The sequence below is a fragment of the Propithecus coquereli genome, unplaced genomic scaffold (assembly GCF_000956105.1).
Source record: "Propithecus coquereli isolate 6110/MARCELLA unplaced genomic scaffold, Pcoq_1.0 Scaffold59, whole genome shotgun sequence".
Classification (NCBI taxonomy): domain Eukaryota; kingdom Metazoa; phylum Chordata; class Mammalia; order Primates; family Indriidae; genus Propithecus; species Propithecus coquereli.
The window spans coordinates 5,607,766-5,619,548 of NW_012151840.1; the positions used below are offsets into that span (position 1 = coordinate 5,607,766).

Genomic DNA, 11,783 nt, shown 5'->3' on the forward strand with positions numbered 1-11,783 from the left:
TTCAATTTTAAGTAATAAAATCAAACACAGCTAGCATTCAGTACTATAGAGTTATCCCCATTTCCAGCATATTTCCCACTTTTAATTCGTTTGTTAAGAGAAACTTATAACTGAAGAGATATGCAAATGATAAACAAAACTATACTTGGTTAATCAAGTAGATATTCTTTGAGATCTCAATCAGCTGATAACCCAGCACAAATTCATTTGTAATATCTGAATAGGAGCTAGTGAAATTTAGCTTTTGGTTCAAATAGCAGTTGCCCAACAAATTTATCATTGTCATGGACCTTCATCTTCCTATGACACTCCCTCAACCCACCAAATCAACATTGTCTATCTCAAACACCACCATCTACCAGGTACTCAAACCAGAAACCTGGTTGTACCCTCTACCATTTCATAAGTCAATTGCTAAGTCTTAATGTATTCTACTTATTAAAACTCTATAATCCATTACTTCTATCCATCTCCATCATTGACACCTGGACTAATCTGGTCTCCCTGCACCCACCATGCTGCCTTCAATTCATCTTGCTACAGACACAGCTATTAATCAAGAACTAGAAGCATGGCATGTGTTATGAAGGAATGTTTGGGATACTGCAGAAGCCCATAGCAATGAAACCTAACCTAGCATAGGGAGTCAGGACTGAGAGGGTTTGCTGGCAGAGCTAGAAGAATATCAGACATCCTTTTACTTTGAACTTAATTGTTTCAGAACTGGAAGAAAAAATGCTGTTAGTCCTTTGGGCCTCTGTAAAAAGTTGTGATCATGACTGGCGGTCAAAACAGACTTATTTCATTTGCACACTGTATTGTGTAGAAATGACTAATTAGCTGTGTAACCTTAGGGAAATCCTTTTGTATCCCTGAGCCTCAGTTTCCCAAGTTGCAACATTATTAATAGAATCGAATAAGTTCTGTGGTTCCTTCTAGTTCTAAAATTTTGTCTGTTCCCTAGAAGCATGAATTATAGCTAGAAAGGTGGTGTTAAAAGCAGACAGCATGAAAATGCAGATCAAGTTTATTGCTCTTGTTCACAGGGCTAGATTTCTTTCAGTTTCCCAAAGCCTTTAATACCTAAAGACTCCTGTCTTTCAAGACCTTCCATGCCAGACAGGAAGCTCCATGAAGGTAGCCAAGTGTATCTTGAGTATTGTGTTCCCAGGGCCAAGAATATTGGATACTCAATATTTATTGGTTTGAATGCAGAAGAAAAGTGGGTTGTACTTTAATGAGATTGTTTTCAACTATGAACCATCTAAGAAATAAACCTTTTAAGTTTTGGCTCCCCTCAACTGATGCCTTGACCAGGAATTTATACAGTTGTCCCTCCTCTCGGTATCTGCAGGGACCCCTGCAGATACCAAAATCCAAGAATGCTCAAGTCCCTTGTATAAAATGGCATAGTATTTGCATATAACCTGTGCGCATATATTGTAAATCATCTCTAGTTTACTTATAATACAATGTAAATGCTATGTAAATATCTGCATTTTTAAATTTGTATTATATTGTTACTTTTTATTATTGGGCTTTTTTTGCGTTAATCTGCAGATAAGGAGGGCCGACTGCATTCTCTTTGCATTGCCATGTAATTAGTTGTTTTGATATTTATCCTTCCTACTAGACTATGTCTCAGAGCAGGAATTCTTATTTCTCCTTCCGTCACCAGCATGCTCAGCACATAACAACTAGCACTATTTAAATGAGGGACATTAATAATGAAGATGAGCTTTGTGCTTTAGAGACCATATGAGAAAATATATGAAATAACCAAAAGATAAAAGAATCTAGACACCCGGAATAAATCATCTATTAATGTAGGAAAGTAGCAATTTGGGGTTACATATTCAAGAATTATTTAAGCAAAAAATCTTTATGAAACCAAACTTGTTTCCTTTCCTTTGGTATATACAAAGGTGTTTACATGATACCACCCAAACATTTAGAGTCGTGAAAGGTTTTATTTGTAGCCTGTCTAAAAAGAGAAGCTGGCCAGGAGGGGTGGCTCAGGCCTGTAATCCTAGCACTTTGGGAAGCCTAGGTGGGAAGATTGCTTGAGGCCAGAAGTTCGAGACCAGCCTGAGCAAGAGTGAGACCCAGTCTCTACAAAAAAAATGGAAAATTAACCAGGTGTGGTGGCTTGTCCCTATAGTCCCAGCTACTCAGGAGGCTGAAGTGGGAGGATCACTTGAGCCCAGGAATTGAGGTTGCAGTGAGCTGTGTTGAGGCCACTGCATGCCAGGCTGGGCAACAGAGCAAGACCCTGTCTCAAAAAAAAAAAAAAAAAAAACTTATCTAGTGACTTGGGGGAATAAACCTCATAAATGAAAACAAACAGCCTATGTTAAACTCAATCCCAGCAGTCTAAAGGACACAGGCATAACAATTAACAGGATCAACAATTGCATATAGTGTGAACAAGTGTGGTCACGGAGGTATCATTCACAGAGCAATGTGATCTAAGGAGAAGCTCACTCTAAATGAGCTAGGGGAACTCTCAGAGGCCTCAGAAGAGGAGGTGGTATTAAAGCTGAGACTTGAAGAAACAGAATTTTGCCAGATATATGAGATGGACTAAGTAGGAAGACAGAAGTGAAATGTGTCAGCGCAAGGATACATAAGAAAGCACATATCCTATTCCCTGAGTAGAGGTGGGGTAAGAACATGAGGCTATGAAGATGATAGGCAGAGATCAGATTATAAAGAACCTTTCATGCCATTAAGGAGTTCTCATTTAGGCAACAGAGAGCCACTGAAGAAGTACGGCATTCTTTCAACAAATTATTATTGAAAAAATATCTATTTTTTCTCGCTGGCAAACTCAGAAGAATATCATATACCCTTTTACTAGTAGTCACAAGTGGCTACTGTATGCTAAGCACTGGGGAAGGAAACTAAATTTCTGCCCTTGTGGAGTTTATAATCTAATGGGGAGACAGGATGAAGAACTTGTAGATTATTATAATTTTGATTTTTAATCATAGTGATATGGAAAGCTACTGGAAGGTTTTGAGCAGGTAAGTAATGTCATTTGACTTCAGCTATTGTGTTGAGAATAAACTAAATGGACAATGGCAAATGCAGAGACATAATTAAGCAATTGCAACAATCTAGGCAAAAGAAAATGGTGTTTTAGAGCAGGGTCATAGCAATGCAGAGGTAAAAAGTGGTCAGGTTCTGGATAATTTAAAGGTAGAGTAAATATTTGCTGATAGGCTGGATGTGCAGTTTGAGAAAGAGGATGACTAAGAAACTGTATAGAAGAATGGAGTTGCCATTTACTGAGAGGGCAAAGATGACAGGAAGCGGGTGGTTGCAGGAGCTCAGTGTTGTACCTGTTCGAGATGTCTGTTAGACATCAAATGGAGATGCCATGTAAGCAGTTGGATATACAAACCTGGAATTCAGTACAAAGGTCCTAAGTGGATCTATTAATTTGGAAGTTATCAGCATATAGGTGGGATTTAAAGCTAGGCTGTGGAGCCAGACGAGGTGGTGCTCACGCCTGTAATCCTAGCACTCTGGGAGGCCGAGGCGGGAGGATCACTTGAGGTCAGGAGTTTGAGACCAGCCTGAGCAAGAGTAAGATACTGGTCTCTACGAAAAATAGAAAAATTAGCCGGGCATGGTGGTGCATGCCTGTAGTCCCAGCTACTCGAGAAGCTGAGACAGGAGGATTGCTCGAGCCCAGGAGTTTGAGGTTGCTGTGAGCTAGGGTGACACCATGGCACTGTAGCCCAGGCAACACAGCAAGACTCTGTCTAAAAAAAATAAATAAATAATAAGCCAGGCTGTGAACGAGACTTGATGAAGTCACCAAGGAAGCAAAATGGAACAGAAAAGAGGGCAAAGGACAGATCCCTGGGGTACTACGGTGTTTAAGAGGTTAGAAAAATGAAAAGAACCTGTAACTAAGACTGATGGCACAGCCAAAGAGGGAGGAGGAAAACCAGGAGGGTGTGCTGTAGGGGAAGCCAAGGGAAGAAAGTGTTTCAGAGAAAAGGGAATCACCAGCTGTGCCACATACTGTGGCGAGGTCTGGCAAGATGAGAACTGAGAATCTTCAGGTTTAGCAGTGTGATGTCATTGGTGACGCTGAGGAAAGCAGACAGACTGGATTCAAGAAAATAAATTCAGGACAGAGATACTGAGACTCTCTTGAGTTTTCCTGTAAAAGGAAAGAAAGAAATGGGAAATCGCTGAAGGAGTAAGTCGAATAGAGAAGGGTTTTTCTTTAAGAAGGGAGGAGGATGTTTGTCTGCTGATGGAAAGATCCAGTAGAGAGGAAAACATTAACAACACAGGGAAAGGAAAGAGAAGTGGTGGAACAACACTTTTATGAAAGACTTCAGTGCTAGGAGCAGAGGCAATTCATCCATGGTTACAGGAGAGAGGAGCAAGTATCTAGGCACAGGTGGAGGTGGGTGGGTAAATGTGTGGAATCTAAGTGAAATTTTCTGTTAATGCTCTATTTTCTCAGTGAAATAGGATGCAAGGACATCAGTGGAGAGGGGTTGGAGGAGGCACTAGAGGTGTGAGGAGGGGAGGTCAGAAATAATTGGGAGAGTGAGAAACTGTGGAATAAGGAAATATAGTGAGGAACATGTTAAGATTTGCTGGGCAGCAAAATGAAGATAGAGCGTCAAGGAGAGACTAATAGCAAGAAAGCCTGTAAGGCCATTGCAGTGGTCTAAATGAAACTTGAGCTTTTGAATCAGGCCAGGTGCTATGGTGTTGGAGTCATTGACACAGGTAGTAACTGAAGCTGCAGGTGGGGACAAAATTGCCCAAAGAGAGCAGAGTGGCATTAACAATGGATAGAGGGCACAGGAAGACAAGCCCAAAATTCAGAAGCACCCTCAGGGGAAATGGGAGAAACCAAGAGAAAGAGGGCACAGAAACCAAGGGAAGTTTTATGGAGGGAGTGGTTGCCTTCCTGTTGCTGCAGAGAGGTAAGATGGGATGAGGTTTCATGCGTGCCCTCTAGGTTGATTATCTTGGAAGTTATTGTTTTGGTGAAGGAGCAGGGCAGAACCTCATGTCACTGTTGGTTGAGGAGTAAACAGAAACTGAAAGTAGAAACAGTAAATGAAGATTGTACTTCCAAGAAAGATAAGTAGCAAGGCCTTTTCTAGGCCTTGGCATTCCTTGCAGACAACAGCTTATGGAAAGGCATGAAGGCATAGAAGGATTAAGATAAGGAATTTTAAATTGTTTGATATGAAACTAAGTATATACATTCTAAGCATTTGACTTGTTTAATATTTTTGTTCTTTTGTCATTTAAAACTGATAAATATATAGTTCTCCTTGGGGGGTAAAAATGAAGTATGCTTCTATTTAGTTGTATGTGTATGTGTACCTTAGCTAACTTTTAAAAAATACTCTGAGGCCTTTTACATGAAATAGATTTTGGAATTGCCGAAGCTCTTGAAATGGTGAGGTAGACAATGATATTCTTTTCAATAATATAATAATGTGTTCCCACGCTTCTCTGCTAGTCATACAAGTGTTGGATGAAAGCTTTCTTTTCCCTGGTTTGCTTGTTTCAGAATGTAAATCAGCATATAGCAGAAAATGTCCACTGAACGGACTTCTTGGACAAGCCTGTCCACTATTCAGAAAATAGCCCTGGGCCTCGGGATCCCAGCCAGCGCAACAGTTGCCTACATCCTGTACCGAAGGTATAGGGAAAGCAGAGGTATGGCTGTGCGTGTGAAAATGTTCAGACTATGTTCCTGCCTTGTTAAATTGAGACGATAACTCTTTCCTTGCCAGACCAGGTATTATTGGGGTGCAGTTGGCTTTCTGTGAGGAATCTTTAACTGAAACTATTTGGTTTCTTCTTTCCCATGTTCTTACTATGAAGCTAGTCTGTGAAATGAACTCATTTTATAATTCCATTTATCTGTTCCTTCAGCAACATGAATGCAGCAATGGGTGGTTTTTTTATTTCTATACTCTGATGTATATGTTCCTTCTAATTAATTGTTAGGAGAAGTCAGTTTCCTCAAAGGCTGTACCTACGGAATAGGACCTAGAGAGATGACGTGTGTACACATCAGTCAGGAGAGGTTCTGAGCCCAATGAATGCCTTGGGCAACTTTTGGTTTTTGTTCTTCTCCAATTGTCATGTCTTGGGAGAAGTAGTTGGCCCAAAACCCAGCACCTCCTCTATGCAGAGTCTACTTTTCCCCTTTTAGCATCTGAAACAGTATCCTAGAGAAAATTCCCATCTCTAGTTTTTTGGGAACCTTCTAATTCATACCCACATGTTGTTTCTCCTTGTTATCCTGGTTGAGATCCTCAGTTTATATTTTGGATCAGTGTCTCTTTGACAGCCAGATCTGGGGGAGGGCTGGTAGTAGGTGGTTTGGTGTTACCTGAGTCTGATTTGATGAGCCATGATCTGTGCAGAAGAGCGGCTGACGTTTGTTGGGGAGGATGACATCGAGATAGAGATGCAAGTTCCGCAGGAGGCTGTGAAGCTCATCATTGGCCGGCAAGGAGCCAATATAAAACAGGTGAGTGTGTGAGCAGGCAATCAGCTTTCCCAGGAATTGAGTCTATTTATTGATCTTCTGTTTCCTTCCTCTGACCCCATATCACAAAACACACCCATGCTTTGTATATTTTAAAAAGAACAAGTACAGGAACTTTTTGAGGTAACTATGCTATTTCCTTTATACAGAGGAGTGTTCCCTAGAGAATGGATGACTTAGCTTGAAATAGGGGTTTTTGATTGGATGATTGTCAGTATGGAATAGCTTGAACTATTCTTTTCTACTATGGAATTGATGAACTCACTAATTGACAGTAAATATCGCTGCCTGTTCTTACCATCTTCCATTGTTGAAATGTCAAGAAAACAAAATATTTGATTCTCCAGTCTAAATAAAATTAGAGGAGAAAAGCATTCTAAACACAAGGAAATGGTTTTGAATTAGCTGCTATTTGGGGTTACCTTTGTTATTAATCTCCTTCCCTAAATACAAGTAATTGAGGACTGATTATAGCAACCCAATTTAGCTAATGTCTTTGGCTGAATCTTTCTACCTCCAGGGTTTGCTTCAGAGTGTCCTTAGCTGGGCCCAAATAGGAGGTCTTCCAGAATGTACTGCCACATGTCCTTTTCTCTGCAGCTGCGGAAACAGACAGGTGCTCGGATCGATGTGGACACAGAGGATGTAGGCGATGAGCGAGTACTGCTTATCAGTGGTTTTCCTGTTCAGGTGTGCAAGGCCAAAGCAGCAATTCATCAGATCCTGACAGAGAACACCCCAGTGTCTGAGCAGCTCTCAGTTCCCCAGAGATCTGTGGGCAGAATCATAGGTACCACTGGATGGCTTCGTCTGCTGTTTCCTGTATTCTTTACCTTTGCCTTTCTTTCACAACTTCCCAAGCGTTTTTTCCTGGCCTATTCCCCTTTCACCTTGCTGAGGAAAAAAAAAAAAGACAGGGACATTGAGACAAGAGCTTTACTTTTTTATTTATTTTATTTTTTTACAGAATTGGTGGTAAAACAAAACCCATTACCTCAAGAAGTCATGTGATCTGAACCTTACAAATAGGTTCCAGAAGGGTTTTGAGTTCTGTTTAATGTATTTACCTTATAATAGATTTTTAAAGGGAAGCTAGAAATGCTCGTGTTATCCAAAATCTTTCAACATAGTGCTCAAGAGAGTACCTAGTATGCATTCCCCTAGATCATTCCTTAGTGCTGCTGTTAGAGGCAGAGAAATGTCCTGTCCTTGGTCCAGTGTTCTGAGACACCCTGTAGCATACCTTCTTATAAGCTGGGAATGTAAAGTATGGCCTTGCTGAGTGATCAAAAACATGAAAATGACATGAAGGTAACCTAGCCTAAGTGTAGAGTTTAAAGTGGATAACATAAAGAATCCAATATTCTTCCTACAGTGATGATTTCAGTAGCTTCCTGCTTTCTGTTCAGCATCTTACATTTTGTTCAGTTTGGAAATGAGAACTGACTCCCTTCTCCTAATATACACAAAATAGTGATTGCTCTAGTAGTTAAGGTTGACCAAGAGGAAAGGACAGGTTTTTATGTGTTGTTCACTGTAGGGAGAGGCGGTGAGACGATTCGTTCTACCCGTGAGGCCTCTGGAGCCAAGATTACCTGTGACAAAGAATCAGAGGGGACATTACTACTATCAAGACTTATAAAAATCTCAGGAACACAGAAGGAAGTGGCAGCGGCCAAGGCAAGTACCTGATAGACTTGAATCGTACCTAAGAATGAGAAGAGCTCTTTACTCCATCCAGGGTCGGAATATCATCCTTTCTTATTTTCCACAGCATTTGATACTGGAAAAAGTTTCAGAAGATGAAGAACTTCGGAAGAGAATCGCACATTCTGCAGAAACTAGGGTCCCACGCAAGCAGCCAATCAGTGTGAGAAGAGAGGAAGTGACAGAGCCAGATGGAGCTGGAGAGACAGCTCTATCGAAAAACACCAGTTCTAGTGTGGAGCAGGCCATGCCCCTGGCGGTTACTCCCCACAAAGGAGGTGGTGACATGGCTGTTGTAGGGCCAAAAGAAGGTTCCTGGGAGAAACCTAATGATGACAGCATTGAAAAGTCTGGAGCCCAGGCCATTCCAGAGATGTCCATGTTTGAAAGTATGTAACAAAGAGGGAAGCTGTTAACAATATGGAATATAGAAATACTGGTTTAGATAACCCAAAATAAGAAGCAATAAAAAAATCATTTGTTTTCATAACTACATCTATAAGTCTATCTGGTAATATGTTACTTGGATTAATGCTAAAATAATATTTTCCTGAATATAAACCAGCCGATGATAAAGGAAAATGAGAGAAATAACGCAGACACAGGAACTAGTGTGTGAGTAGTAAATTCCATCAAATAATGGAATTTACGTGATATTCTTTCTCCAGACCTACTTTATAAACAAGTAAAATTCTCAGAATTTTTTTTTTTTTTACCTGTCTCATTACTGTTTTTGAAAATCATCACTATTCAAGCTTTCTCTCCTATACATAGGTACTGGCACAGGCAGAGGACCAGGGCCCCAAGAGGCTCACGGACTTGTCCAGGGTCACATGATGAGTCAGTGGTAGAATGGGATCTGGAATAGCCCCATATCTGCTGCTGTCCATGTGAAGGTTTCTTTTTACTAATCCATGCTGCAGCTAGCATATATGGTGGGTTTACCTTCATTGTAATTGGTGACTGATTTGAATACATGACACATGACTAAGAATGTAAACTGTTACTACTCAGTTACATGGAAAGGTACAGAAGATAGTTTGGTATTTTTCTTTAGGATGTTCTGGTATGATTCATCCAGTCGTGCCTTCAGCCATTTTTAAAATGGTAACAGCCATTTGATATTTGTACCTCTCGCTCCCCTGATGCAGTTTCCCCAGTCCAGAGATGGTTCTGATATAGCCACCATCCTTATCCCTGTGTTCAGTCCCTAGTCCTGACTTTAGTTTCCATGCTGAGGAGTACCCAGACGTCTATGTCTCTGCTTCTGAACACCCTAACCACTTCTGGATCCAGATCATTGCTTCCCGCAGCCTGCAACTGAATAAGCTTGTCAATGAAATGACCCAGCACTATGAAAATAGTCTGGTGAGTTGCCATATGGACAGGGCTGGGGTTTGATGAAAAAGGGACATATCTTTTTCATTGTAATATAGTCTTTTCCTTGGGGCAACTATTCTTTCTTCCTCCTGCTATTCCCTGTTTACTGGCCTACCACTTTGTGACTCTGTCCTCTCCTGACATCCCCACCTACAGCCTGAAGAATTGACTGTGCATATAGGAGACATCGTAGCAGCACCTTTACTTACAAATGGTTCCTGGTATCGAGCCCAGGTCCTTGGCACCTTGGAAAATGGGAACTTTGACCTCTATTTTGTTGACTTTGGAGATAACGGAGATTGCCCACTGAAGGACCTCAGGGCTCTCAGGTCAGTGCCGAGGCCAGGGTGGAGTCAGCTGGAATCCCAACTACTCACTCAGTCCTGGCCATAGAGTGGTGAGCTGTTGGCATTCATCACCAGGGGATTTGGAAGAGAACCTCTTTACAGAGAGCTGGGTTAGTTGGTTCTGCCTAAAAGTAAGCAGCATAAGAAGGCACCTCCTGGCCCTAGGATTCTAATTTCAGTTTCTTTCACTTTAGGAGTGACTTCCTAAGCCTTCCATTTCAAGCAATAGAGTGCAGTCTGGCCCGGATCGCCCCCTCAGGTAAATTGGCCACACCACCTATTGACTTTGCCTCTGAATAGAATAACTTTCACACCACACGTGGGAGGAATTCTCACATTCCCAGACTTTTTGAATTCTGGGGACTTTTCCTCACCATCACTAGAGAGCAGCAGCCAGAAACTTGCCTGTTGGACCCAGCCCCACCAGAGAACACATAGGTGCCTTCCTGAATAAAGAGGGATAGTTCCTACTTCCCTCCATGGTATAATCCCCACCCCTGTCAGCACTGACCCCTTTTGAGTTACCCTCACACAATCTTTTGCCAGGTGAACAGTGGGAAGAGGAAGCTTTGGATGAATTTGAAAGACTCACTCACTGTGCTGACTGGAAGCCCCTTGTGGCCAAGATCTCTAGCTATGTCCAGACTGGGATCTCAACTTGGCCAAAGATCTACTTATATGATACTAGCAATGGGAAGGTAAGATTGGAGTCACTCCTTGCTGACTATATCTTCATTATATTTATAGCCACCTTTACTTCCCAGAAACCCTTATCTGATACTACTCCAACTTTGTAAGATCCTGCTCACCATCCCACTGAAGGAATGTGGTTTTTTCGTGTGTTTTGTTTTTCTTTTTCTTTTTTTTTCTGAGACAGAGTCTCACTCTGTTGCCCAGGCTAGAGTGCCGTGGTGTCAGCCTAGCTTATAGCAACCTCAAACCCCTGGGCTCAAGCGATCCTCCTGCCTCAGCCTTCCCGGTAGCTGGGACTACAGGCATGCACACCACCATGCCCGACTACTTTTTTCTATATATTTTTAGTTGTCCAGCTAATTTCTTTCTATTTTTAGTAGAGACTAGGTCTCGCTCTTGCTCAGGCTGGTCTCGAACTCCTGAGCGCAAATGATCTGCCCACCTTGGCCTCCCGGAGTGCTAGGATTACAGGCGTGAGCCACCGTGCCCGGCCCGAAGGAATGTTTTTGAAGTGTCAATCCTAGCTCGTCTGCCTTGTTTCCTCAGATTTGCCCACCCTTACAGAGAGAACATCATTCCCTCTTCATTTTTCTTCTCAGAAACTTGATATTGGGCTAGAGTTAGTTCGTAAAGGATACGCAATTGAGCTTCCTGAAGACGTGGAAGAAAACGGAGCCATCCCAGACATGTTGAAGGATGTGGTGAGTGAGCCATCATTGTCATTTTAGGGCGCTTTTTCCAGACAAATGTAGTGCCTGAAGAGACAATGAGGGCTTCTGGTCATGACATTTTGTTAGCTTTCCTAAGGACTGTGAGCTGCTCCAGTTGATCCAAGGAGGCATTGTATCCCTGCTAGCAGCCAAACTCAACTACCTTAACCAGATGCCCTAAGCAAAATGACAGGATGGCATCTCCTTTCCCAACAGCCAACATGTTCTTTCTTTCTCTCCTGTTTTCATCCCCTTAGGCCACAGAAACAGATGCCTCTCTGGGCACCATGCTCACTGAGACCAAAAAGAGCCCTGGAGAGATAACACATACCCTGTCCTGCCTCAGCTTATCAGGTACAAACAGCATTTCCTCCCTAGAACATCTTTGGAGGTTAC

General features: G+C 41.9%; 1 protein-coding gene across 1 annotated transcript in view; it reads left to right on the plus strand.

The window, feature by feature from the left end:
• TDRKH (tudor and KH domain containing) overlaps window positions 1–11,783 on the plus strand; it is a 14,632-nt gene that overhangs the window by 1,258 nt on the left and 1,591 nt on the right. Inside the window, exons 2-12 of the mRNA XM_012658849.1 lie at window positions 5,561–5,709; window positions 6,426–6,532; window positions 7,151–7,340; window positions 8,091–8,230; window positions 8,325–8,646; window positions 9,465–9,625; window positions 9,794–9,966; window positions 10,179–10,243; window positions 10,531–10,682; window positions 11,277–11,378; window positions 11,645–11,741. Coding sequence (XP_012514303.1) covers window positions 5,586–5,709; window positions 6,426–6,532; window positions 7,151–7,340; window positions 8,091–8,230; window positions 8,325–8,646; window positions 9,465–9,625; window positions 9,794–9,966; window positions 10,179–10,243; window positions 10,531–10,682; window positions 11,277–11,378; window positions 11,645–11,741 — 1,633 coding nt within the window. The 5' untranslated portion in view covers window positions 5,561–5,585. The remainder of the gene's footprint in view (window positions 1–5,560; window positions 5,710–6,425; window positions 6,533–7,150; window positions 7,341–8,090; window positions 8,231–8,324; window positions 8,647–9,464; window positions 9,626–9,793; window positions 9,967–10,178; window positions 10,244–10,530; window positions 10,683–11,276; window positions 11,379–11,644; window positions 11,742–11,783) is intronic.